The 26,089-nt window shown below is 53.9% G+C and overlaps 2 protein-coding genes across 5 annotated transcripts in view; one reads left to right on the forward strand and one right to left on the reverse strand.

Moving 5' to 3' along the window:
* The window catches only part of SGSM1 (small G protein signaling modulator 1), a 31,783-nt gene extending 6,495 nt beyond the window's left edge, over positions 1-25,288 (forward strand). Inside the window, exons 3-26 of one of the 4 annotated variants that reach the window (XM_071762805.1) lie at positions 818-893; positions 3,748-3,910; positions 4,598-4,750; positions 5,096-5,163; positions 5,479-5,624; positions 6,204-6,335; positions 7,154-7,278; positions 8,181-8,248; positions 8,608-8,771; positions 9,123-9,252; positions 10,148-10,321; positions 11,290-11,428; positions 11,707-11,771; positions 12,145-12,290; positions 12,812-12,940; positions 13,527-13,709; positions 15,621-15,692; positions 16,339-16,911; positions 17,376-17,500; positions 18,387-18,469; positions 18,724-18,833; positions 19,109-19,205; positions 19,584-19,751; positions 20,352-22,707. In XM_071762805.1, coding sequence (XP_071618906.1) covers positions 818-893; positions 3,748-3,910; positions 4,598-4,750; positions 5,096-5,163; positions 5,479-5,624; positions 6,204-6,335; positions 7,154-7,278; positions 8,181-8,248; positions 8,608-8,771; positions 9,123-9,252; positions 10,148-10,321; positions 11,290-11,428; positions 11,707-11,771; positions 12,145-12,290; positions 12,812-12,940; positions 13,527-13,709; positions 15,621-15,692; positions 16,339-16,911; positions 17,376-17,500; positions 18,387-18,469; positions 18,724-18,833; positions 19,109-19,205; positions 19,584-19,751; positions 20,352-20,440 — 3,378 coding nt within the window. In that variant the 3' untranslated portion in view covers positions 20,441-22,707. Of the gene's footprint in view, positions 1-817; positions 894-3,747; positions 3,911-4,597; positions 4,751-5,095; positions 5,164-5,478; positions 5,625-6,203; positions 6,336-7,153; positions 7,279-8,180; positions 8,249-8,607; positions 8,772-9,122; positions 9,253-10,147; positions 10,322-11,289; positions 11,429-11,706; positions 11,772-12,144; positions 12,291-12,811; positions 12,941-13,526; positions 13,710-15,620; positions 15,693-16,338; positions 16,912-17,375; positions 17,501-18,386; positions 18,470-18,723; positions 18,834-19,108; positions 19,206-19,583; positions 19,752-20,351 lie in introns of all 4 variants that reach the window. The other 3 variants (XM_071762806.1, XM_071762807.1, XM_071762809.1) reach the window with 3 other exon arrangements.
* GIT2 (GIT ArfGAP 2) overlaps positions 1-26,089 on the reverse strand; it is a 130,871-nt gene that overhangs the window by 59,268 nt on the left and 45,514 nt on the right. The window lies entirely within an intron of this gene.

The following is a 26,089-nucleotide window of genomic DNA, read 5'->3' on the forward strand; positions in this document are numbered from 1 at the left end:
CTGAGCCTTGCAGGCACAGGTTGTGTGTGTGGTGTTGGCACCACTGTGCCTGGTCAGAGCCAGGGGGTGACCAGATGGTCCCTGCCCCACCAAAGCCCATCCCGTGGGAGGTGGGAGCCCAGACCTTGTGTCAGGGCAGCCAGAAAAGTGGCTGAGAAACACTTGGATGTCTTTCTTCCGTTTGAACGCACTCCTCATTTGAGCAGCAGGAAAAAAGTGTTGGTTGGGTGTCAGGAAATGAAGGGTTTGCTGACCTGGCTTCAGCAGAGGTGTCCTGGTAAGGGACAAGCGCAGTTGTCCTCATGTCACTTCAGCTGAGGGGGGGTCTGGGCTCCCAGGACTGGTGTGCACCCCCAGGCTTTGGGTGCATTGCCCTGGGAGCAATGTCCATCCACTGATGGAGAGGGGCAGTGAGCTGGGAGAGCTGGGGTGTCACAGGGAATTTGTCAAATCCCCATGGAACGGGAGAGCAGAGCAATGCAGTGAGAGCAGTGACCCTGAGGTGGGGTTGCCCTGATTTCTTGGTATTTTATCTAAATGATGTTTGACTCCTGCACCTCATTCTCTGCTCCTGCTTTTCCTACTTGGACGTTTCTCAAAACCAAAGCAGCCCCTGGTTTTCTACCTGGCTTTTCCAAAGAGCTGCTGATGCTCAGCAGGCAGAGAGGCCTCGATTCTCCATCAGAGAGAGGAAGCTGGGGAGCAGAGGAGGTTTCCTTCCAGACACCAAGCAAGCAGAACATCTCACCCCACTACAGCTCCCCCTGCTCTGGGGCTGCAATCCGAGGCTTTCTCTAAGTGTTCATCCCTTCAACAGGTGAAGCAGATCATGGAGGAGGCAGTGACAAGGAAGTTTGTGCACGAGGACAGCAGCCACATCATCTCCTTCTGTGGTGAGTCTGGGGGCTGCAGAGTGCTCCTTGGGCTTGGCTTCCCCTGCCTGGGGACCTGGGGACTCCTGGGGGACACCCAGAGCTGCAGCTGAGGGACAGAGGATGAGCTGTTCTGGCAGCACTCTGAGTCCCTGAGGCCTCTGCTCTGTGCCTAAAATACACAGAGATGTGTCAGGAGGAGGAGGGATGCTGGCAGGCTCTGCAGTCACTTAGGAATGAACTAGAAATAATTCCTTTTTTTTTTTTTTTTAATTCCCTCAAGAATCGATTCAACAGAAAGTCTGTCGAGTCCAAATATTTCTTGGCTATTGCAGGACAGGGATTTCCAGAACGTGAGTCTCCAGTGGAGGGGCTGGAGGCTGCTGGGGGATTTTAACTGGAGTTTGTGTCTCTGGCATCGTGCAGGTTTCTGGCTTCCTTTCTGCCTGCTGTGCTTCTCCCTTAACCTGATCTTTTCACCTGGTGGTTTTTTCTTTTACCTGCTGGTGTGACAGCTTTGGAAACGTAGATGTATTCCAGAATGGATCCATCAAAATGTTGGCAAAGCATTTTCTAACTTTCCCCCCCAAAGAGCTGTTGGCTTTTGTCTGCCAGGAGGACTCAGGGCAAGGGATGTGGAGCTGAGGTCCCAAGGATTTTGCTGCTGCTGCTGCTCAGCAAGTGCTGCCTGCAGTGTACAGAGGGGGAGCAGCTCCTCCGTTTACAAATAGCTGAAGGGCAGCTTGGTAATTTGGAGGCTGGGAAGAAGATGACAGAAGTGATGACAAGCAGCTTTTGAAGAGGCTCCTGCTCCACGTGCAGCTTTGTCACCACTGAGTGAAAGGCTGTAGCATCCACAGACACAAAAAAAGGGGGGAAAAAAAAAAAAGAAAAAGAAAGGAGCTGTGAGGTCTCCATTTCTTCTTTTCCTTCTCTTCCTTCTTCCTTTTCTCCTGGGCCCTTCCATAAAGGACATGGCAGCTGCTGGGCTGGGGCCTCTGTGCCTTTGTGGAGCCAATGGCATCGAAAGAGCAGAACAGACTTCAGGGTGTGACTCATTCTCTGCTTGGCTGTGCAGCACGAGGCTTCCCAGCCTGGAATTATTTATATCCTCCTGTGACATGGAGCTGAGGCACCAAGGGCTCCTGGGTTCCTTCTGCCTTCTTGATGCTGCTGCTGCACATTGCCTGCTGCTGCTGCTCTCCTCGGGATGCTCTCTGCACCTCCCCTGGGCAGGGGGAGTTTATAAATCACCTCCTCCCCTGGCTGAGCAGCCCAGGGCTCTGGCAGCAAAGGGCAGCAGCACCCCCCAGGCTGCTCTGCCTGCAAGGGAAGGGTTTGAGGGGAGCAAACAGGAGTTGGCATCTGTCACACAGGCTGGGCTGGGAGTTGGTCCCACTGCCACGAGGCAGCCTGGGCTGACCATGCAGAATCCCAGAATCATTTGGGTTGGAAAGGAGCTCTGAGATCCACCACCACCCTGGTTACTCAGTGCCACATCCAGTCTCTTCTTAAAACCCTCCAGGGACGGAGAATCCACCCCCTCCCTGGGCAGCCCATTCCAATGCCTCAGCACCCTCTCTGGAAAGAATTTCTCCCCAATATCCAACCTGATCTCCCCTTGCACAGCTTAAGCTCTGGTTTAGGTTGGATATTAGGAAAAAATTCTTAATCCCATGGCCTCTTGTCTGACTGGTATCTGCCTGGGAGCAAAGACCATCTGCAGGTGATCCTTTGGGACAGGTAGGAACCCATCTCTGCATGGGCTGTGCTACCTGCAGCTTGTCTGGGCTGCTGGGAGCTTTGTTTAAAACCTCAGTATCCAGCCAGTGAGTCTGGTGCCTGGCAGGGGATGAGCAGGACCTGGCTGGCCCCAGAGTGTTGCTTTTCTGCTGGGAGGTGTCTGTCAGTCCCTGGGATGCTGCCCATGCCCTGCCTGCTCAGCAGGAAGCAGGGCAGAGCTAATGAGCACATCTCTCAGCCCCGGGAGCTCTGATGGTGATGGGTCTGCACAGATTGGCTTTTCAAATGTCTCCACAGAGCTGCTCAGCTGTAGCAAACGTTGTCTTCCCAGATGAGAGGCAAAGCATCACCTGCTGCAGGGCAGGCTCAGGCGTGGCTGGCTCCAGCTCCGTGGCCTGGGTGGGGCAGGAGGGGTGCTGGGGCAGCAGGAAGGTGCTTGTCAGCCCCAGATCAATAGCCTGCAGATCTCTGGCTCTGGGTAATTTTCCAGTGCTTTGATCAGCCTCTTTAATAAGCCTGTGTTTGGCACCAGGCATCCATCCTCAGCCCTCCCAGGGGACGGGGGCAAACAGGAGCCTGTGTCTCTCTGCATCTTTCTGTGCAGTCACTGCCATCTCCTCACTGCCTGGGGCTCTCTGGGCTCTGCCTGGGGCTCTGGGAAGTGCCAGGGGTGATGCTGGTGCTGTGGTGATGCTGTGGTGATGTTATGGTGATGCTGTGGTGATCTTATGGTGATGTTATGGTGATGCTGGTGCTGTGGTGATGCTGTGGTGGTGCTGTGGTGATGTTATGGTGATGCTGGTGATGTGGTGATGCTGTGGTGATGCTGGTGATGCTGGTGATGTGGTGATGCTGTGGTGATGCTGTGGTGATGCTGTGGTGATGCTGTGGTGATGCTGTGGTGATGCTGTGGTGATGCTGTGGTGATGCTGTGGTGATGCTGTGGTGATGCTGTGGTGATGTTATGGTGATGCTGGTGATGCTGTGGTGATGTTATGGTGATGCTGGTGCTGTGGTGATGCTGTGGTGATACTGATGCTGTGGTGGTGCTGGTGCTGTGGTGATGCTGTGGTGATGCTGGTGCTGTGGTGGTGCTGTGGTGATGCTGTGGTGATGTTTGTCTCTCTTGCAGCTGCAGTGGAATCCTGTGTCCTGCACGGCCTGAAGAGGAGGGCAGCAGGGTTCCTGCGCAGCAACAAGATAGCAGCTCTGTTTATGAAGGTGGGCAAGAGCTTCCCCCTGGCTGAGGAGCTCTGCAAGAAGGTGCAGGACCTGGAGCAGCTCATTGAGAACACGTGAGGCACTGGCACTGCTGGGGATGGCTTTGGGACACGGTGTCCAGAGGAACTGCTCTTCCAGCAGAGCTGAGTCCTGCCCTGGGTTCTTGGTATCTGGAGTGAAGCAGTTGGTTTTCTAGGAGGCTGTGAGTTATGGCTGTGGTTTGGGATAGAATGGCCAGGTTCTTCCTGCCTCTGCCCCTTGTCTCGTGCTTCAGGGCCAGCCCAGCACGTTTGCTCCTGAGCTGTCGGAGTTTATGGACCGGTTCACGAAGCCAACTGGAACCGGACTCCACAGGCAGGGCCTGAACCTGCAGTAATTCACCTTCTGCTTGAGGGTGGCTTAACTCAGCCTTGGCCAGGAACCAGGGAGATGGATGGAGCAGCTCCCTGGGGGCAGGAACCTTGGTGCTGTCCTAGGACGAGCTGGTTTGCTCATCAATTGCTGTCCTTGGGCAGCAGGGAAGAGCTGTGTGGGTTGTTCTTAGGCTGCCTCAGCAGTGGGAATCTGCTTTGGTGAAGTCCATTTCCAGATGCAGATGTGGGTCTGCTGGAGCAGGGGGTGGAACAGATGGAGGGAGCAATCTCCAGAGCCCTGTCCCCACGTCCCTGGGTGTCCCACTGAAACCCCACCAGGTGCCCTGGGCTCCTGCAGTGCTCAGTGCTGAGCTGCTGACCTTGTTTTTTCCCCTTCCACCTCTAAAGACGAAATCAAGCCCAGAGCATCCCAGAGAACACACGCAAGGTGCCCAAGCTGCCCAACCTCTCTCCTCAAGCCCTCAAACACCTCTGGATCCGCACAGCCCTCTTTGAGAAGGTCTTGGATAAAATTGTGCATCACTTGGTAGAAAACAGCAGGTGAGTGGCAGCACGGGGCACCCATTTGTCCCTGCTGGGGGTGATGCTGGCTGGGCTGAAGTCCCTGGGTGGGAGAGGAGAGCAGTGGTGTCACTCAGTGCCCAGCATGGGGACTCAGTCCCTGCTGCTGGTGGCCACCAGGCACTCCCTAAAATAAAGAGAGGTCAGACATGCTCTGCTGACAGCTGGGTTGTTGGGGACAGCCTTGTCCTTGTCTTCTGAAAGCTTCTTGCCCTCTCACCATCCGGGAGGGATGCGGAAGGACAAGGGCATTACAGGGACTTGAAATCACTGTCTCTGTGGGCTGAGATGCCCACAGCATTCTGCTCTCTTTATTTCTTCCAGTAAGTACTACGAGAAAGAAGCCCTCCTGATGGATCCTGTGGATGGGCCAATTCTTGCATCTTTATTAGGTAACACTTTCCTCTTACTCCACTGTGACACCTTGCTTCCCAAGCCCATGGTCCCAGTTTGGTGCTCAGGGATGGGAAATGCAGCTATTTGCTTGTAAGAACTTCAGAAAACTCACTAGCCCTGGGCAGGTAGCATGTTATTGCTCAGGTAGGAGCTTGTTGCTCAGTGCCAGGGCCATTGGAAGCCTCTGAATTCTTTGCTGCTTTTCCCTGCTGCAGCATCGTGTGCTGGGTGCATGGGCCCTGCTGGGGAGCACAGCCCCTGGCACAGCCCCCACGGCTTCCTCCTCTTTGTGGATTTATTTCCCTGCACAGTGGGGCCCTGTGCACTGGAGTACACCAAGATGAAGACTGCTGACCACTTCTGGACAGACCCCTCAGCTGATGAGCTGGTCCAGAGGCACCGGATCCACAGCTCCCACTGCCGCCAGGACTCCCCCACCAAGCGCCCGGCTCTCTGTGTGAGTGGGGACAGCAGGGACAGCAGGGACAGCAGGGATAGCCCTCTCTCTGCTCCATGGGGTCACACTGCCTGCTTTCTACCAGACGAGAGAAGGTAGAAAAGTGCAGTTACTTGGAGCCTTCTTCAAGCTCGAAGTGCTGGGAGGGTGAGGTGGGGGCTGCGGGGCCAGCCCGGTGCTGTCCTTTGGGAATGTTGGGAGTGGGCAAAAAGCAGCTGGAGAGGCTGCTCTGTTTGCTGCAGACCTGCTCTGTTTGCTGCAGACCTGCTCTGTTTGCTGCAGACCTGCTCTGTTTGCTGCAAAGCTGCTCTGTTTGCTGCAGACCTGCTCTGTTTGCTGCAGACCTGCTCTGTTTGCTGCAGACCTGCTCTGTTTGCTGCAGACCTGCTCTGTTTGCTGCAAACCAAGCAGACTCCTGGGGCTGCCCTCAGTACAGGGGTCTGCTTGGCCAGAGCCAGGAATCCTTAGGGCACACAAAGGGGAAGGTGTCTAACCAGTGACTTTCTCAAGTGAGCTTTCAAGAGGAGCTTTTTGAGAGCCTCTCTGCTGACCTCACGTTTGTAGGTGGATCTCTTCCAGATTCAGAAGAGGCATTCCAGTGGCAGTATGGATGATCGGCCATCCCTGTCTGCCAGGGACTACGTGGAGTCCCTGCACCAGAATTCCCGAGCCACCCTCCTCTATGGGAAGAACAACGTCCTGGTGCAGCCGGTGAGAACCCCGGGGGCTCCCAAATTCTGCTCTGCCCCCTGACACTGCTCCTGTCCCGGGCTGTTCTGCCCCTGTGCTCAGCCCTGGGGAGGCCACAGCTTGAGTCCTGTGTCCAGTTCTGGGCCCCTCAGCTCAGGAAGGAGATTGAGGTGCTGGAGCAGGTCCAGAGAAGAGCAAGGAGGCTGGGAAGGGATCCAGCACAAGTCCTGTGAGGAAGGGCTGAGGGAGCTGGGGGTGTTGAGGCTGGAGAAGAGGAGGCTCAGGGGAGACCTCATCACTCTCTCCAACTCCCTGAAAGGAGGTTGGAGCCAGGGGGGGGTTGGGCTCTGCTCCCAGGCAGATATCAGTGGGACAAGAGGGCATGGGCTGAAGAATTTTTTCCTAATATCCAGCCTAAACCAGAGCTTAAGCTGTGCAAGGGGAGATGAGGTTGGATATTAGGGAGAAATTCTTTCCAGAGAGGGTGCTGAGGCATTGGAATGGGCTGCCCAGGGAGGGGGTGGATTCTCCATCCCTGGAGGGTTTTAAGAAGAGACTGGATGTGGCACTGAGTAACCAGGGTGGTGGTGGATCAAGGTTGGACCTGAGGATCTCAGAGCTCCTCTCTAACCAAAATGATTCTGGGATTCTCTGCTGGGGAAAAGCACCAGCCCATTTTTAATCTAGGAGGGCAGTGGCAGGGCTGTGTGTGAGGTGTTGGTGGGATGGGAAGGCTCTGGTTCTGAGTACCAGGAGGTTCTGCTGGTGCTTCATGTCCTGGTGTCCTCCAGCCTCCTCTCATCCCCCTCACTCTCTTCCTTTGTTGCTTTTGTCTCAAGAGAGATGACATGGAGGCCATCCCAGGGTACCTGTCCCTCCACCAGACAGCAGACATCATGGCACTGAAGTGGACTCCCAATCAGCTGATGAATGGTTCTGTGGGTGACCTGGACTATGAGAAGAGGTGACTGGTTCTGTGTGTCCCCTGCCATGGGGCACTGGGGAAGCAGATGTCCCCCAGGGCCAGGGCTTGGATCTGGTGTCTGTGGTTTTCCCACCAGGGAGTTTTCCTACTGCCTGCAGAGCAAAACCATCACCCCTGAGTCTGTCATGGGGGGGAGGTGGGAGATGAGGGGTTGGGATTGGGGAGGGGGATGGGGATAGGGATGGGGATGGTGTCCAGCTCTGCTGGGAAGGGTTCATCTTGGAGCATGAGCAGTTCCCAGGTGGTGGCACCCAGGACCAGAGCCCTTTTTGCAGTGCTGTCTCTGCTCAGACTCCAGCTGATCCTCCATGCAGGAATTGAGAGTCTCTGGGATTTAAGGAAGTCCCTGGAGTTTTTCCCTTCTCGAGGGGCTGAGGTCTGCTTGGTTTTCTCAGCAGGGTGCATCACCATGCCCTGTGCCTGGGGTTGCCCTCCAGGCTGCAGGCAGCCACAGAACCATAGCAGAGCATTAATCCTGGAAGGAATCCATCCTGTCAGCTCCCAGCTTGCCTGGGAAATGAAACAGAGCAAACAAAATCCTTTTCCACCAACAAACATTCAGGAAAGCTGGGATGTTTGGGACACTGTGACCTGGCATGAAGATCTTCTTCAGCAAAAATCATTCTTGGTTTTGTTTATTCTCAGTTCTTTATTTTTAGTTTTGTTTTGTTTGCCTGTGTTCTTTCCATCTCCCACTTCATTGTCCATGTCTGGGAACCAGGAGAGCAGGGGGAGACCCCATGGAGCTGGAGTGGCAGGGACAATACCTGCTCCTTGATGGGTGCTGCTGGGACCTCAGCCTTTCTGTAGCTTCCCCTGGTGCCAGCAGATGCTTTCCTGGAGCTCAGGAATTTCTCTCTCTCTCTCTCTCTCTCTCCCAGTGTGTACTGGGACTATGCCATGACCATTCGCCTGGAGGAGATTGTCTACCTGCACTGCCACCAGCAGGGTAAGGACAGGGGGTGCCTGCTGGTGTCTCCATCCTTGGATTTTTGGGGAGTCCCCAGCTGGGAGTGTTTTGATGCAGCTCCAGGGCAGATGTCCAGAGCTCTGGATGCTCACTGCTGTGGAGGTGCTTCCAGAAAAACCTTTGAACAGCTCCTGGCTGGGGGGCACTCCCTGCTCTGGGGGTGATCTCCAGGCAAAGCTTCTCCAGGGCCCCAGACCTAGGGAGGAATCCAAAGCAGAAAGAAATTCTTTCTTTTTTGCACCAGAAGGACAATTCCCTGAGCTTGTCTGTTGTCTGTGCTCCTGGCTGGTGATGTTTCCCTGGCTCATCTCTGGGTCCTCTCTCTCTGTGGCTGGCAGTAGACAGCGGTGGGACGGTGGTCTTGGTGAGCCAGGATGGGATCCAGAGACCCCCACTGAGGTTCCCCAGGGGTGGACACCTCCTGCAGTTCCTGTCCTGCCTGGAAAACGGGCTCCTGCCCCATGGACAGCTGGATCCACCCCTCTGGTCCCAGCGGGGGAAGGTAGGAACCCCAAAACAGGGCTCACACCCCAGGGTCTCAGGGCAGAGCTGCTGGGGAGCACCCTCTGCCCCCACCTCGGGGTCCCCCTCCCAAAACCAAGAGGGAAAGTGGGTGGTTTGGGTTAACTGAGGGTCCTGACCAGCTGCAGCAGGGAGGTTTGGTTCTCCTGGCCGTGCTGTGTGGGGGATCTGTTCTCCATCTCATGGAAACCTTGATCCAAAGGGATGGATGGGTTGGTACCCCCTGGCTGATGGAGCATGGGCAGGAGCTGGGCAAGCAAGGCAGTGGCTGTGCTGGCCCAGGTGGTGGGGCAGGGGTGGCTGGTGAAGAGCAGGTCTTGTTCTGCCCCAGGGAAAGGTGTTTCCCAAGCTGAGGAAGAGAAGCCCTCAAGGCTCCTCCGAGTCTGCATCCGACAAGGAAGATGAGGAAGCCACAGATTATGTGTTCAGGATAATCTACCCTGGGACACAGGCTGAGTTTGGTGAGTGCCTTGGCAGAGGGAGTTTTGGGGTGGGGGCAGCAGCTCCTGACTGCCCAAACGGGCAGGAGACAAATTCTTCCACATCATCCCAGCAGTAAGGTTCATTCTGGTGCTGTTCCCTGGGGCACTTCTCAGCACCACAAGGCCCCAGGCTGGTTCTTCTCTTGCTGTCACCGTGGCAAGTGCCTTGTTAAATCCAGCTCTGTCCCTTCAAAGGAGAGGCTGGAGCACCCTGCTCCATGTCCCTCCCTCCCTGGCTCAGGGGACAAGGGGGAGGATGCTGCTGGATTCACCAGCCCAGAAATCTCTGTTAATATTTGGTTGTGAATCATCTGAGCAGCCAGGGCACTTCAGCTGGGAAGTGGCTCTACATTTGTCCTCACTCTTCTGTGGGATACCAAGAACATTTTTTTTTATTATTTCTGGGAACCTTGTAGGTGACTTCGTAAGGGGAAAAAGCGAGTGTGTAATAGGAGACTCCTGGAGTGCTTTTTGAAGAGCCATGAAATGTGATCAAAAGCTCATTCCTCTATTTTTGAGGCTAGGAGGGGGCACTCACATCTCCTGTGACTCCTCCATCCCATCACTTAGCATCATGCTTCCTTCTCCCCTGCCTTTAGCTGACTAACACGGTTCAGTGAGTCAGAGAGGAACCTGATGCAGGCTCAAATAACAGATAAAGATGTTTCCTTCTGTCCCTTCCTTTTGATCTACCTCTTAAAGCTCCATGCTGGGGCCCAGATTTTCTGTGAAAGGCACTGCTGCATCAGCCAAGTCTGTGTGGTTCCTCTGGACCTTCCCAGAGGGGGTGGAAGGGCACCAGTCCTTCCTTTCCCTACAGATTGTTCCTTTCTCCCCTTTCATTTGTGCCCTTCTCCTCTCTCTGTGTCTCCAGTCACCATTAATGGTAATTTTCACCCATTCCTTGGGTCTGTGATCTCCATCCCTGCTGTGAGAGGGAAGATCAGGAGGACTCCAGCTGCAAGCAAGACAGTGGTGATCCCTAAATGGTTTCCAAGTCTTCCCATCACATCCCGACCTCCCCTTGCTGCCCTGGGGACCTCTTGGTGTCAGTGTAACGTGGCTCTCAGAGCTGGCTGGTGCTGCTCTTTGCCTCTCTTGTCACTTGACAGCTCCTGCAGAGCTGTGCCCTGTCCCTGCTGAGCATCACTGACCCCCCAGCCCCTCTTGCTGGTGTCACTCATTCCATATCCCAAGCTGGGGGGGTGAGGAAGGCTTCTCCTGGCTGGAAGTTGGAATTTCTTCCACAATTTGATGCCCAAGGGGGAACAAATAAATAAATGAGTTCTCCATGGATCTTTTTTCCCACTGTTCACCTCCACCAGGGCAGCCCTTTCCCAGGGGATGGCTTGGGGACAGCTCAGCTTCAGGGCTCTGTGTCCCCTTGTCCTGGCTCTGGTTTGGTTGGTGGGTGACACCTGAGCAGGATGAGGCCCTGGCAGTGACACTTCTGAGCTTCAGCAGGGATTTAGCAAGTGACAACACCACAAGCTGCTTGCTCCTCCTGTCCCTCTCAGCCTCTCCATCAAAGCCTTGGTCTCCTGGCTGCTGGTTTGGGTGCTCCTGTCTTTCCCTCAATCCTGGATGGGATCCCAGTGTCTGAGGGGTGGGGGTTTCCCCTCCCAGTGACCCACTCAGCCTGGGACAGCAGTTGATTTCAGTCCCAGGTGTTCTCATCTGTCTGGCACTCTGTGCAGCCCTTTTCTCCAGCCTCTCTGGGCCAGCACTCAGCATCCAACAGGAGCTTGCTGAAGGCACTGCTGATGATTAGCAGATGGGTTTCTCTCTCTTTCTGTCTCTCATTGATGCTCTCTGTTTCCTCTCCTTCCTCCTGAGCTCCCTGGTGCTGTGGACACCAGCTGTGGCTCCTACCTGGTTGCTGGAGTCTCCTTGGGAAGAGGGTGCTCTCATCCTGCTGTGGGGTGCTGCTAATCAAACCTCTCCCTTTTGTTGCCCTCCCCTGGCTCCCCCAGCTCCAGGCAGTGCTGATGTCCCTCTCTCTCTGCCCTCTCCCAGTGCCCCAGGACCTGATGGACACACCAGGTCCCAACCTGCCCCCCATCTGGCAGCCCAGCACCCGCAAGTCCTCCTGCTCCTCCTGCTCCCAGAGCGGCTCCTCGGACAGTGGGGCACCCAATGGCTGCAGCCACGAGAGGTGGGACAGCATGGGGACACCCCGGGGGGCTGAGGGGGGACCCAGGGCCAGGCTGGTGCAGGGGGGAGGTCTCCAGCCTCATGATGCTGGGTTGGGTGTCCAGGGACCATCTGCAGAGGGGACAGTGGGACGTGTCCAGGTCTGTCCCCTCAGCTGGCATCTCAGCTGCTCCAGGGCAGCAAGCAGGTCCTTGGTGCTCTGCTGGAGGTCAGAGCAGGGGCTGAGGGCACACCTGGGGGGGTTTTCTCTCCTGACATCCCCTCTGTGTCTCTTGGCAGAGCCCCACTGAAGCTCCTGTGTGACAACATGAAGTACCAGATCCTCTCCAGGGCCTTCTATGGCTGTGAGTACTTCTCCCATCCTCCAGGATGCCATGAGCTGTGCAATGGGATAAGCTCCTGGGAGCTGGGCTAGGGGTGGTGCTGAGGCAGCAGGGCAATGCCCAGGGGTACTGGGACCAGTCTGCTGCAAGCAGGATCCCCGTGCTCAGGGTTGGGAGCAAACATCTGAACTCTGGTCCTGGACCTCATCCCAGCAGTGCTGGTGGTAGAAGGTGATGAGATCCTGCCCTGTGCCAGTGGTCTCCTTGCTTGTGCTGCTCTGGGGGGCTTCAGAGGTTCTCCTGCAGGGGCCAGACCCATCAGAGCTGTCTCCTGCCCTTCATCCTCCTGGCTGCCTGGGTTTCCCCAGCTGAATGTTTGCTTCTGCCCACCCAGGGCTGGCTTATTGCAGACACCTCTCCACCGTCCGCACACACCTCTCTGCTCTGGTCCATCACAGCATCGTGTCCCCTGATGTCCCCTGCAGTGCCAGCTCGGGGCTGACTGTGGACATCTGGCAGAGATACCTGGAGGACAGCACGGTAGGGACAGCACCCTGGGGACACACCAGGGGTGGGGTGGTGGGCTGGGGGTGTCCAGGGCTGGGGCGTGGGTAAGGTGAAGGACATTGAGAAGCTCCCTGAGAAGGCAGAGAGATCCCTGGCTGATCCCTGGCTGATCCCTGACTCCTGAAAGCCAGATGCTGCTCCCCTTGGCACTGCTGCCTGCACCAGTGTCCATCACCCCCAGCACTGGGGTATTGAGGGGGGGGGGGGTCCCAGCTCACTGCCAGGGCAGGAGGGACCAATGCTGCACCCAGAGGCACAGCAGTGACCTCCAGGGGCTTGGGTGGGCCCAAAACATCCCAAAACATCCACCTGCAGCTGGACCCAAGCCAAGGAAAGATGAGAGAAACCACCTGCCATGGAAGGGCAGAGAGTTTGTGGGTGATCAGCACCTGGGCAGCACTCGAGGTGCTGGAAGTTGGGCTGGGGCTGCTCTTGGGTCTTCCAGGCTGTGCTCCAGGCTGTGTTTCCCTGCTGATTCTCAGCTCTTCCCACAGAGCTATGAGGACCAGGAGCTGCTGCGGCTGATCTACTACGGGGGCATCCAGCACGAGCTCAGGAAGGCTGTTTGGCCCTTCCTGCTGGGCCATTACCAGTTTGGGATGACAGAGGCAGAGAGGAAAGAGGTTGGTGTGGGTGTGTTAAGTGTCCCCTGGATATTTCACAGCTTGGAGTGCCCACCCTGTGAACCCCATTGGGTTCTGTGCCCCCTTTGTACCACGGCTGGAGGTGGGAGAAAGACTCAGATAAGTAGGAACTGATAGGAGCAAGACTGGGGCCTCTCTGTGCAGCTGCTGATGCCCAGTGCCCTGAGGGCAGCGAGGAGGTGGATGGGCAGTTTTCTGTCCTCACTTTTGCAGGGTCAGGCTGTGGGTGGTGCTGAGCAGATGGGTGACTTCATGTCCCACAGCCAATACAAGCATCTCTGTGCAGGGCTGCTTGGGGGTTGCAGGAGGTGATTTCCAAGCTCTTCCAGGGGCCTCAAGCTGCACCAGCAGAGGTTTAGATTGGATATTAGGAAAAACTTCATTGCTCAAAGAGTGCTCAGAGTGTTGGAGCAGGCGGTGCTGGAGCCACCATCCCCGGGAGGCGTTCAGGGTGTGATGCTTCAGGACACAGCTCAGTGGGCACGGTGGCCTTGGGTTTGGTGGGATTTGAAGTCTTTCCCTCCCCACACGACTCTGAAGAGCCTCTTGTCCCTGAGCACTGCAGGCTGACCAGCAGACCCGCTCCTGCTACGAGCACACCATGGCTGAGTGGCTGGGCTGCGAGGCCATCGTGCGGCAGCGGGAGAAGGAGTCCCACGCAGCAGCCCTGGCCAAGTGCTCCTCTGGGGCCAGCCTGGATTCCCACATCCAGAGGATGATGCACAGGGATTCCACCATCAGCAATGAGGTGAGGGCCTCAGCTCCGGGTTGTCCTGCGGGAGGGATGGGGGGGAGGGATGCTGCCTGCTCACCCTCCCTGCCTGACCTCTGCTCACTGCATCCCTGCCAGATGGAGCTTTCCTACCTCTTCTCTTCCATCTGCTCTGTGTCTGTTCAGCAGACATAAAATCACAGAAAGTGAGGGGTTGGAAGGGGCATCAAAAGCTGATGGAGTCCAGAGCAGGGTGACCTGCAGGAGGTCACACAGGGACACCTCCAGGTGGGCTTTGGGTGTCTCCAGGCAAGAGACACCCAAAACCCCCCTGGGCAGCCTGGGCCAGAGCCCTGTCACCCCACAGTGACAAAATTCTTCCTGATATTTATATGACTCTAATAACACCTGCAGCACAAGCCCAGTTTCTGTCCTGTGGGGTGCTGCCTGGTGATGTCTCAGAGCTCTAACAAATTGGGTTTGGTTCTTGCAGCCACGGGGTCTGAGCAGCTCCTGGTCCCTGCCCCTCCTGGGGATGGTGGGCACAGGGTGCCTGAGAGCCAGGGGCTGGGCAGGGGGGCAGCTGGGACCCCAGAACTCATGTGTGGAGCCCCATGTCCAAATGCAGACACCCTCCCCAGTCCTGTGAAATGTTCCTCATGGGTGTTCTGGAGAACAAGAGGAGCCCATTGCCTCTGGGAAACAAGTCAGTGGGTTTCTTGTCTGCCTTTTTCATCAGTTCCTCAGCACATTAGCAGCACAGAAGGGATTAGATCCCCATCCCAAACCAAAGGGCGTGGAAGGAAAAGCCTTTTAAAGGAAAGGGAGTTCTGGGAACAGAGCACAGGGAGTGTTTCCACGTGGGCTTTGTCCTGGGAGGAGAACAGCTTGGAAGGGCAGAGCAGCACCTGACCTGGCACTGCCCCACCAAGGGTGAATGAGACCACCCCAGAAAGGGCCTGGAGATCCCACCAGTGTCCTCTGGGATGCTTTTGGAAAGACAGAAGCTCATTCCCAACCATGCAGGCTGCCTGTGTGCTCAGGTGTAGGGAGGGCCCTGGGCATCCTTCCCATCCCCACAGCATCTCCACTCCAGTTCTTTTTTTTGTACCCACATCTGCCTGTTCTGGGAGGGGAGTTGGCAGAGTTCATACACACAAAGGTTCCCCCTTTTGCCATCCCAGCCTGACATTTCCTGTTGGAAAACGTTCCCATGGTAACGGGGGGAAAACTGTCGCCCTTCCTCTCCCCATCAGAGCCCTGCCCAGCAAACACCCACGGCACAAGGGTGGGGAGAACTCTTGCTGAAAGTGTTTTCCTGAAACCCTGCTGGTCTTGGTGGCCCCCAGGGGATCCCCAAGGCAGAGCAAAGCCCATCCCTTCCTTCAACAGCACAGACAAGGGTGCTGTTGATTTTTCGAGGAGCTCCCTCGACTGAGTCTGGCTTGAAACATCAATTTTTGTCCTTTAAGAAAAGGAAAAAACCCATTAATATGCTTGGAGGGATTGTTTTATAGCCTGTGACTTCATCCTTTATGTAAACTGAGAGGGGGTGAGCTGCCTTGCAGCCAAATTAGGACAGAGATTTGTAGAAATTTGTACTCCAGGGAGGCAGCCTGACCTCTCTGAAGACCAGAAGAAAGCAATTCCTTCCAGACCCAAACATACAATGCTCAAACAACTGGGTTGGCCTGGAACTTTTGTTTTTTTGCCATCCTCTGCAGCAGTAAATGTCAGTGGCAGGCTGGGGCAGGGTGCTGCTGTGGGGGACAAACCTGCTGTGACAGGACCACCTTTCCTGGGTCAAATATGAGAAGTCAGTGGGTGCATTTTCTTCTTGCTCCTCACATGCAGATGTGCCCAGCCCTGATAGCCCGGGGTGAGCCTCCCTCTGCTCCAGACACCACACTCCTTGCCTTTTCACTGCTTTTTCCCTCTCTCTTGCAGTCCTCTCAGAGCTGCAGCTCTGGTAGACAGAATCACGCCCGGCTGCAGAGTGACTCCAGCTCCAGCACCCAGGTGAGCACCAGCACCTCCTCCCCTCCTGCTCCTCCAGGGCCACCCAGCAGCCCCACACAGCTCTGCCCCCTCGGGCTGGTGACCATCACGATTTTCTGGCAAAGAGAAGCAGTGTTGGGGGAGGCAAAGGACTCAGCAAACAGCCCCTGGAGCTGCTCAGGGCAGAACTGCTCTCTGCTCAGCTTAATTTTCACCATCCTGCTCTGCCCAGGCTTGAAGGATCAACCCCCCTGTGGTCCTCACACTTGGAGGCCCTTGGCTGCTCCATCTGTCAGTAACCATGTGTTTAATCAACCTGGGTAAATGACATTCTGCCCGACCTGTCCCACTGGGTAAAAGCCATTTGGAGCAGGGACTGTGAGCTCTGAGCTGTGCAGAAAACCCACGCCAAAATCCAGGCTGTGCCTGGACATTTCCCCAGCAGCCTGGCTAAAATGAGACAAGGATGCTCGAGGCTGAAGGTGTGGAGGCAGAGCACTACTGAGTTAAAAAGCTTTCAAGACCTCTCAGCTTTCTTCTACTGCATATCCAGAGCAGCTCTTCCTCCCTGCTGCTGGGGACAGGGGCATTATGTCCTTATTCCCAACAGTTTGCTCCAAACTTGGGAGTTTGCTCCCTCTTACGTGGCTCTGCTTGTGCTCTGCAGGTCTTTGAGTCTGTTGATGAAGTGGAACAGGAGGGAGATGCTCAGCTGGAAGATGGCAAACCAAGCAAGGTCCCTAACGGGACAGTCCCCAACGGGACCTGTTCCCCTGATTCTGGCCACCCCTCTTCCCAGAACTTCTCCATCACGTCAGGATTCTCCGAGCGCAGCTTCAGCAACGAGGACAGCACCCTGGAAACCAACAAATCCTCAGGAAGCTCTCAGGGAAAAGCTGGTGGCTCTGACGTCTCAGCCCCCCAGGACTCAGACAGTGCCCAGCTGGAGGAGAAGCTGCAGGGCCAGGACAGCTTGGAAGGGGAATTTCCCACCAGTGGAAGCGTGGACTTTGTTCCAGGGGCTGAGAGCTCAACGAGGGCTCACGAGTCCGTGGCCCTGACTGTGGTGGAGAGCTGGGCAGACAGTGAGGCTGAGAAGCAAAGCTTGGTAGAGAGTGAAGGTACCCTCTCTGAGGAGCCCGAGATGGAGAGCTTGTACCCCCAGCTGGATGCTCTGCCTGTAGCTGACCTGACCAACACTGAAGCTTCTGCTGTCTCCTCGACGGGTGTCACCTACTCTGTAAGCATGCACTTGGTTCCTGAGTTGGTTTCCTCCTGAGTGTCTCCCTGTTTGCTGCAGGATTTGCCTGTGCTGGTCACAGAGTCACAGACTGACAGGTTGGGAGGGACCTCATGGGTCATCTGGTCCAACCCTTCTCAGTAATACTGTGGTTTCTATGGGATGTCCCAGCACCCCGTCGAGCTGAGACTTTAAACAGTGTGAGGGAATCCACCACTTCCCCTGGGAGACCATTCCAATGTCTGGCTGTCCTCAGAGTGAAAAATTTCCCTTCAGTTGTGTGTTCAAGGACCCTGCACCTTCTCCTCTACCCTGTCGCTCCCTTGGCCTTGCAGCGTTCTTTTTTTTTTTTTGGTGGGGTTTTTGGTTTGTTTGTTTGTTTGTTTGTTTGGGTGGGGTTTTTTTGTTGTTTTGTTTTTTGATTTTGATTGAAAACCAACCAGCTGTGCTTTTTCTCTGGGCAGCCAGAGCTGCTGGACATGTACACCGTGAACCTGCACCGCATCGAGAAGGACGTGCAGCGCTGTGACCGCAACTACTGGTACTTCACCCCCAGCAACCTGGAGAAACTCCGCAACATCATGTGCAGGTGGGGGGCTGCAGCCTGGGGGGGGAAGGCTCCTGATGCTGCTGGCTGCTTCCCCTAAATTCACCTTAAGGCCGGAGCCTCCAGCTTTGCTTTGGTCATTGAGTTTCACCGAGTTCTTACCCCAAATCTCGGTGTGCCGGAGCTCCAAGGACCTCGTGGTTGCCAACCCGAGCTGCTGCTCCAACCCCAACCCCAGGACTGCTGGGTCTGGGCTGCTGGTTGAAGCAGAGGGCTTCCCATGCATGCTGCCTCCTGGTCTGAAACTCCCCCACAGCCCTCCTGCTCTCTGGAAAATGTTTTAATGAGGATCAGAGCTAACGAGGAGCTGCCTGAAGCGTTCGGTGCCGACCCAGGGACCTGGGCACGTTGCTGGTTCCCTTTGCTTGGTCCCTGTGACCAAGAGGTGGCTGTGTGATCTGCACTGGCTCCAAACAGCTCCAGCTCAGCTGCTGTGGCTGCTTGAGGGGCAGAGAGAGTTGAAATATTATTACTCATCTTGCAAATAGGAGGAGAAGCTGCTGTTTCGTTAGGGCTGTCATTTCAGCTGACAGCCAGGGCTGGAGATCTCTGCTGATAGAGCAGCTTTTGGAAAACTAGCAGGCAAGATGGAAAAACAAAACAAAAAAATTTGTCCCCTGGTGCCAGCAGTGGATCCGAGTCCTTTGGGAACACATTTTGAACTTGCTACCAAATATGGGAAGATATCTCTGCAGGGCTGGGAGCCAAGAGGATGATGAATTAACCAACTCCTCATCCTGCAATGGCCATGGGCACAGCCTTGGATCAACACCCTGCCATGGCCATAGCCATGGCCATGGCAGGGTGTTGATCCAAGGCTGTGCCAGAAGGACTGACAGGGTGTTTTTCCTGCTCTTTCACCATGCAGCTACATCTGGCAGCACATTGAGATCGGGTACGTGCAGGGGATGTGTGACCTGCTGGCTCCTCTCTTGGTCATCCTGGATGATGGTGAGTTGGTGGCTCTGCCCCATTGTCCCTTTGGGGGGGGTGGTGGGATCTGTTGGGTTGGTGGGGACCCTTTGCAGTGGGAGGGGTTGGGGGTGGGCTCCTCTTTGGCCTTGGGGCTGTCTCCTGGGAGCCCAGCTTGGGGTCTGTGTGTTTCTGAGGCCAGTCCCTGGATCTTTTTGGAGCAGGGAGGGATATTCCTGCTGTGTGGCAGTGTCCCTGCAGCCAAGCAGTGACTTTCCCTCTTCCCTGTGCAGAGGCTTTGGCTTTCAGCTGCTTCACTGAGCTTATGAAGAGGATGAACCAGAACTTTCCCCACGGGGGAGCCATGGACACCCACTTTGCCAACATGAGATCCCTGATCCAGGTAGGAGGGACCTGGCACAGCCTCTCAGACCAGAGGGGGGAAAAAAGCTTGGGATGGGAGACTCAGGAGTGTTGAAAGGAGCTTTGGGAGGTGGGAAGCAGGAGGGAAGAGCAGGGAGCTGTAAAGACAGCCTGGGGTAGTGTGTGTCAGGATTGCAAAGGAGGGAGAAGCTGGTGTGGAGATGGTGTAGGAGAGCTGGGGGCATGGATGCAGGGAGAGGAATTGCTGGTGCCTCTGGTGGGCACTGCTGAGTTTCCTTTTGCTTTTCTTGGCAGATTCTGGACTCTGAGCTCTTTGAGCTGATGCACCAGAATGGGGATTACACTCATTTCTACTTCTGCTACCGATGGTTTCTCCTGGACTTCAAGAGAGGTGTGTGCTGGGGGAGGGAGGGAGGGCAGGGTCTGCTGGGTTTCCAGGCTTCTCCAGACACTCTGCACCTTCAGCTGTCTCAGGTCCTTACCACACATTCCTGTTTTGCTTTCCCCATGGTAGAGCTGTGGCTGACTTCTCAGTCTCGATACAGAACCTGTTGTTCCAGAGCTGCTGCTGAGTCTCAGCCATAAACCAGGTTTCTGTCCTGAAGCTTCTGTCACCTGCTGCAGGCTGGAATATTTGTCTCTCCTTATTCCTTCCAACTGGAACAGGTTCTTGTGGGAAGGAACCACCCGGAGTGTCTTCCCAGTGCTGCAGGAGGATTGTGACCCCGTGGCTGGTGCAGTCACTGCTGTTTTTTTCCCCTGTTCACAGAGCTGGTGTATGATGATGTGTTTGCTGTCTGGGAGACCATCTGGGCAGCTGCACACGTGTCCTCTGCTCACTATGTGCTCTTCATTGCCCTGGCTTTGGTGGAAATGTACCGAGACATCATCCTGGAGAACAACATGGATTTCACAGACATCATCAAGTTCTTCAATGGTACAGCTTTGGGTTCTGTTGGGCTGAACCTGTGGCAGCTGCTGAGACCTGGGCAGCAGGTGTCTGTCTGAGTCCAGTCAGGAATGGGCTGAGCTGGTAAATGTGTAGAACAGAGCAGTGGATGGCTGTGGGATGCTGACACTGGATGGCTGTGGGATGCTGACACTGGATGGCTGTGGGATGCTCACACTGGATGGCTGTGGGATGCTGACACTGGATGGTTGAGGGATGCTGACACTGGATGGTTGAGGGATGCTGACACTGGATGGTTGAGGGATGCTGACACTGGATGGTTGAGGGATGCTGATCCTGGATGGCTGTGGGATGCTGATATTGGATGGCTGTGGGATGCTCACACTGGATGGCTGTGGGATGCTGACACTGGATGGTTGAGGGATGCTGATATTGGAACATGAGAGTAAAGTGTTGGGTGATGGAGGCTCCTCAGAGCCATCTCTGAGGGATGGTGCTTGGGGACTTGGGCAGGAATTTTCAGATTCCATCCTGGAGCTCAGCTGAGCAGCAGGGATGTGGGATGGGGGTCCTGCAGAGCCTGGGCTGTGTGGCTCTGACCTCTCTGTGCTCCTGTCTGTGTTCCAGAGATGGCTGAGAGACACAACACCAAGCAGATCCTGAAGCTGGCTCGGGACCTTGTCTATAAAGTCCAGACTCTGATTGAGAACAAATGAAGGCAAAGCACCCAGACAGAGAGCCAGGACTCCCCTTCAAAGCTTCCTCCCTTCTCCTTTTTCTCCAAGTGCCACACCTTTGGGAATGAGGTAGTTGGACACGTGCTGCTGTCTGGCTCCCTTAGCTCTCCTCGTGCTGTGTTCAGGGTTAGGTCCAGGGGTCCTGCTCAGATCTTCAGCCTTCTCCAGTGACTTGACCAAAGATCTGTACAATTGCATTCCCTGGCTGAGGACTTGCTTTGGGGGCAGGACCCAGGCAGCCCCTGGCCTTGCTGCAGCACACGTGGTGACCACCAGGACTGCCCAGGTGGTTGCCAGCACCCCAGGGCTGGGCTGGGGTCTGGGAGAGCAGAGCTGCCATCCCCAAATGGGGCTGACTCGGGCTCCACAGCCTTTGCTGCCAGGATTAAAGTGATTCCTTGGGGAGCTGGGGAAGCAGCCAGGGACAGGACAGGGCTGCTGCCAGCACTCAGCTTCTGACTGACCTTACCAGGTCCTGCCAGCCACAGGGAGGGACTTGGATCACAGAAATTCCTCTTCTTTTGATCGTGTCCCTCGATGCATAGCATCCCCATTAGTGTATTTTTCTCTTTTTGAGAGCTCTGTTCTCTCCCTGGGGTTTTCTGTTGTTTGTTACTACAGAATCTGAGCACACGAGAGCTGCAACTCGGGATGGATTTTCGGAAGAGCTCCAAATTCAGCACTAGGGTTTTTTCCTTTCAAAATCCAACCTCCGTAATGCTCTCTGAACACTGGAAAATCTGGTCCTGAGAATTCTAGACTTGAGGTTTCCATACCTGCCTTACTCTAGCTGCTTGTGTTAGGAGTCTGGTCCCCTTGTCCCTCCTCTGTTAGTGGGGAGCTCCTCGGGAGGCAGCTCAGGAGCCTTTGGGGACTCTCCTGAGTTGGCCTCTGGAGGTGCCAGTCTCTTCCTTTCTTAATTTAAGACTCAAAGCTCAGCAGTGCCAGCAGCCCCTGGGTGCCTGCAGGTTTTCTGTCTGCTGCTGGGGTGGCTGCCAAGCCCCCTGAAAGCCTCCAGTGAAGGCTTGGTGGGTTTCTTTCACCTGCCCAAAGTCCCTGAGTGCTCTTTGCTTTTGGAAGCTGCACTTCTCTGGCCATTTTCCTGCAGCCCCTGGAGCTGGGCTGCTGCCACCTCCTCAGGCTGCAGCCCAGAGGGTTTGGCTTCATTTTTCAACTCAGGTAAAAACCATAAAGGCAAAGGAGAGGTGAAGGTTGTTGGTTGGTCAGGGAGGGCTTTGCTGTGGCCACAGGAGGCTGTCCTGGAGGTGTTCTTACAGCAGGAGGGGGACACTGGGCTGTGGCTCTCCCTAAGGGTACTTTCTCTCGAGTTTTGCTGCAAAACTTTGTGTTCCCCCTCCATGCAACGTGTGCTGTGTGTGTGTGTGTGTGTGTGCTCTGCTCCTGCCCTCTGCAAGATGAAGATCAGCTCTTCCCTTGCTGCTGCTTCCCTTCTCCCGTGGAACATCTGTCTGTGCTGACTCTGTGTTGTATTTACTCGTGGCATGTGTCAGGTGTTGCTTGCAGGGAAAAAAAAAAAGAGAAAAAAAGAAAAAAAAAAAAAAAGGCAGATGTAAATCTGCAGAAGGGAAAAGTTCTGCTGCTTCAGAAAAAGTTCTGCAGAGTGTGGTGAAGAGATGTGCAGCTCCTGAGCAGGGCAGCATCTTCCTGCAGTGCTGGGACACAGAGGCTGCAGCTGGAAAAGCCAGGGAAGAGTGGGATGTGCTGAGCCCTACAGGGGGGAGCGGGAGGGGGGGACCAGTGGGGACCATTTATTTCTCATAACCCCAACAAGCAAAGCTGTACCTACAACCTGGTGAGTTCTCTGCTGTGTTTTCCTGCATTAAATCTCCAAAGCAAGTGACACAGGAAAAAAAAAATTCATATCTGCCAGGTCATGTAGGAATCTTTCATTGTTCCCCCAAGCAGGGTGGGAAGCTTGTGTCCTCCCTGCCAGGCTGCTCCTGTTCCCTTCAGGTCCCAGGACAAGTCACAGTCCTCCTGCATCTCCTCCTCTGAAGGGAGAGTGCCCTGTCCTCCCCCTTTGGAGGGACAGGGACCAAGAGATCAGCTCTCACAGCAGTCTCACCAAGCAGCATCCCTGACACTTGATCTTTCAAGCTTCTGTTTTTCATTTCTTGGTTTTTAAACAAAAACAGCCAAGAAATTCTGCACAATATTTGCTGTCTGTATTAACTGAGAGTGTCTTTGGGCCGCTCAATAGCAGTGTTTTTTGGATAATTTCTGGGGGGAAGAAAAAAAAAAAAAAAGTGTTTATTTATTGATTGTACATTACTGTGTGTCCTTGTATACTGCAGTGTGTGAGTGTGCATTGTTATGCAAATGGAGATTTATCTTTTCAATGTTCTTTACAATATCTTGTAAATGTTTACCAGAAAATTGTGTCTATATATAATATATATATATATATACAGCCTAGAGAGAAAATATGTGAATTAAGTGGGTTATTTTTTTGAGGGGGGGGAGAGGAAATCTTTTGCTTCTAAGAACTGTATGGATTCTATAGCACCTACTCCATGATGTGCCAATCTGTCCCTGTCCCTGTGCTGTGAGTTCTTCTGGCATGGCAAGAGGAAGCTCAGAGCAGAACCACGTTCATGACCTCAGCTTGGCTTGATTTTTAGTTCTGATGTTCAAACTGGAAATTAATTTAAAAAAAGGAGGAGAAAAGAATTTAAAAAAAAAAAAGCTTATCTCCAGCTTTGGAGCAGAGCTGATTCAACCTACCAAAAACTCCTGGCATATCCCTCTTTTAGTGTAACTTGTGTAAACACTGTAGAAATGGTCTTTGTTCCTAAATGGGAGATTTTTGTAGGAGTTTCTGACTGAGCTGAGTCTCTGAATTGCTTTGTTAGAAACATTTCTCATGAAGCCTGAGAGGATTTTTGGCATGGGAACTTCTTGCTGCTGTTCTGCTCTGCTCTCATTCAGCCTCTTAGAACTCCATCCCTTACCTGATCCAGGTGTACCCTTCCCTGTGACTCCAGAGCAGGTGTCAGCAGCCTCTGACAGGTGAAAAGGGATCCAAAAGAAGTGATTATTCCTGATGTGGAATAACAGTTCTGCTGGGAACCCATCCACAGGCAAGCTGAGCCCATCCCTAAATCCCTCCTGGGAGACACAAACCTTGAGGCCAATAGCAATTTATGGGATGAGATTCTTTCTCTTTCTCCATTTATTTGTTCACTCAATTTGATCTGCCTGGGTAGTTTTCCCTTCTTTCCCTCTTTATTTTGAGGAGCTGGCTAATTCTCTGCCCTGGAGGCAGTGTGGCCTCAAAAGCTACAGGACCATCACATAAATTTGCTTTTTAGAACACCTTACAAGATCTTAAATTGCTTTGGCATTGCTGTTCAGCTCGTGGCAGCCTCTGAGCCCATAGATCACTGAGGCCAAAATGATTTTCATCTCATCTAAACAGCTGGCAAATATTTTTTTGCCCTGTTTGGGAATTTTCATGAGTACCTTTTCAGCATTTTACTGTCATGTGAGCACAAATGGATTGTGAAAGAGCACAACTCACAGGTGAAGTGCCAATTTTTCTAGCAATTGTTAATCTCACCAGATCCAGTTTTCAGAAATTCTTTTAAAAGTTTTCAGGTACCCTGAAGCTGATAAAATGCCCCTTCCTGTTGCCTGCTGTTCCAGGCACTGCAATGATCTTCACTCGAGGTTTTTATCCTCATTCCCTGCCCTGAAGTGAACAAATGTCCCTGATCAAGGCACCTGGAGCCTTTGTAGTCCCCAGCTACACTTTATGTGTCCCTACAGCTGGGAGTGTTTGCATTTCCACTATAAACTTTGTCCAACTCCTGAGTTTCCTGGAGAATGTGCATTGTTGGGAGAACCATAGCAGTCACTCACCGTGTGTCTGATTTTAGGCTGTGATAGGGATATTCAACCTTAAATTCCCATTCAGCAGTTGAATAACTTCCTTCTGAAAATTGATTTTGCACATGGAGATGGAGCAGGGAGCCCAAAGGTGGAGCTGGAGGTGACAACCTCTGCTCCATGGCTGGGTCTGGTGGCTCCCGAGCTGCTGGCACACGGAGGGTCTGGGTCCCCTTTTTTTTTTTTTTTTTTTTTTTTTTAATAAACGATGCTAACAATTAAACTATGCACAAGATTTCAAAAAAAGTAGATGGAATTTTTAAAAACTGTTGTGCTAGGGAAGACAAAGAATTGAAAATCCTAATACTAGACACAGAGATACTAAAAATTTCATGACTATATAAGAAGCTCTAATTAAATCCTCTGAAATTCAGTCTCTCTTGGAGAGTAATCTCCAGAAGCCAGGGAAGGAGAGAGCTATTTTTCACAGAGAGAATACATGAAAAGCTTTGCTGGAAACCCACCTCAGACCCGTGATTGTTGCTCCCCCAGTGCCAGGGGGTGTTCTGCAGAGCTTGGCAGGGAGACACGGGGCTGTTGTCACCCTGCTGCAGCCATCGTGGAGGTGACAGGTGCCACCCCAGGCTCCGTGGGACCAGGGATTGCCTCTCAGCAGTGGGGTTGTGAATGTATCTGATGTCCTGACATTAGACTTTTCTGTTGCCCTACACGGAATTGCTGCTTTCCTCTGTTGGATGCCATTTTGGTCTCTGGGAGTTGCTCTATCTGAGCTTAACGAGCACTACAGCTTTTAATATATTTGTAGAAGTGCTGCTGATGTTCTGGGATTATTTGAACTCCACACTGTGGTATAATATCTGTTTTGTATTATTTTATCCATGCTTTTGTTTTTTATGTAAACCGTTCCTTATTGTTGTTCAGAAAGGAAGAAAATAAAGCTCTATTCTCTATGGTTAATGTGTGTTCAAGTCAACAAACCCTGGCTTGTTCTTTAGGGCTGCTCAGCCCCTGGTCAGAGAGGGCAGGGGGAGTTCCCCAAAAGGCAGCACTGGTGCTTTTGTCTCTGGGGGAGCAGTGGGAAGCTTGGGTGCTTTTATGTTTGTTTTGGGGACAGACTTCTGCTTTTCTCTTCAGAATACCTGCTCCATGGGGCCAGAAAAACTCCTGCTTCTTTTTATTGAGCACTCAGAGCCACAGCAAGGTAACTGGGCCTGGCTCGACAGTGGGCTGGAAAAAGCTGCCCTGGGTGCTGGGTGGGTGTAGGTAGATCCGTGCTGGTGCCATTAATTAAACAGTAATTCCAATTAAGTTTATCTACACCGAGCTATTTCTGTGCTCTCTAAGCTGCTGACAAAGGAATTTTTCCAAGTAAGAACCAGCACATGGCCTCATCCTCTGGAGCAGAATCTTTCCCTTGCTCTCCTCCCACTCCCAGCATTTCTGCAGCAGGGAATTCCACTTTCATTTTCCAAGCTTTTTGGAGATCTCAGGGCAGCTCTGCCAGGGCTGCTGGCTTTGTGTCCTGCTTCTCGTCCCCTCCGAGCCACCCCGTGCCCCTGGGTGCCCCGGATCTCTTGTCCAACGTTCTCCTTTCCAGAATAAACCCTTTCCAAATATTCCATGGCTGGGAGCTGCACCGAGCCGGGCAGGAGGATGCTCCATGGCATTCCCGGCCCCCGGGGGGGAGCAGCCGGAGCGGGGCCGAGCATCCCGGGGGTAAGGATGGAAATTCCCGGTTCTGCCTCCTCTCCCCGCACC

Source organism: Heliangelus exortis, chromosome 19 (assembly GCF_036169615.1).
Source record: "Heliangelus exortis chromosome 19, bHelExo1.hap1, whole genome shotgun sequence".
Lineage (NCBI taxonomy): Eukaryota > Metazoa > Chordata > Aves > Apodiformes > Trochilidae > Heliangelus > Heliangelus exortis.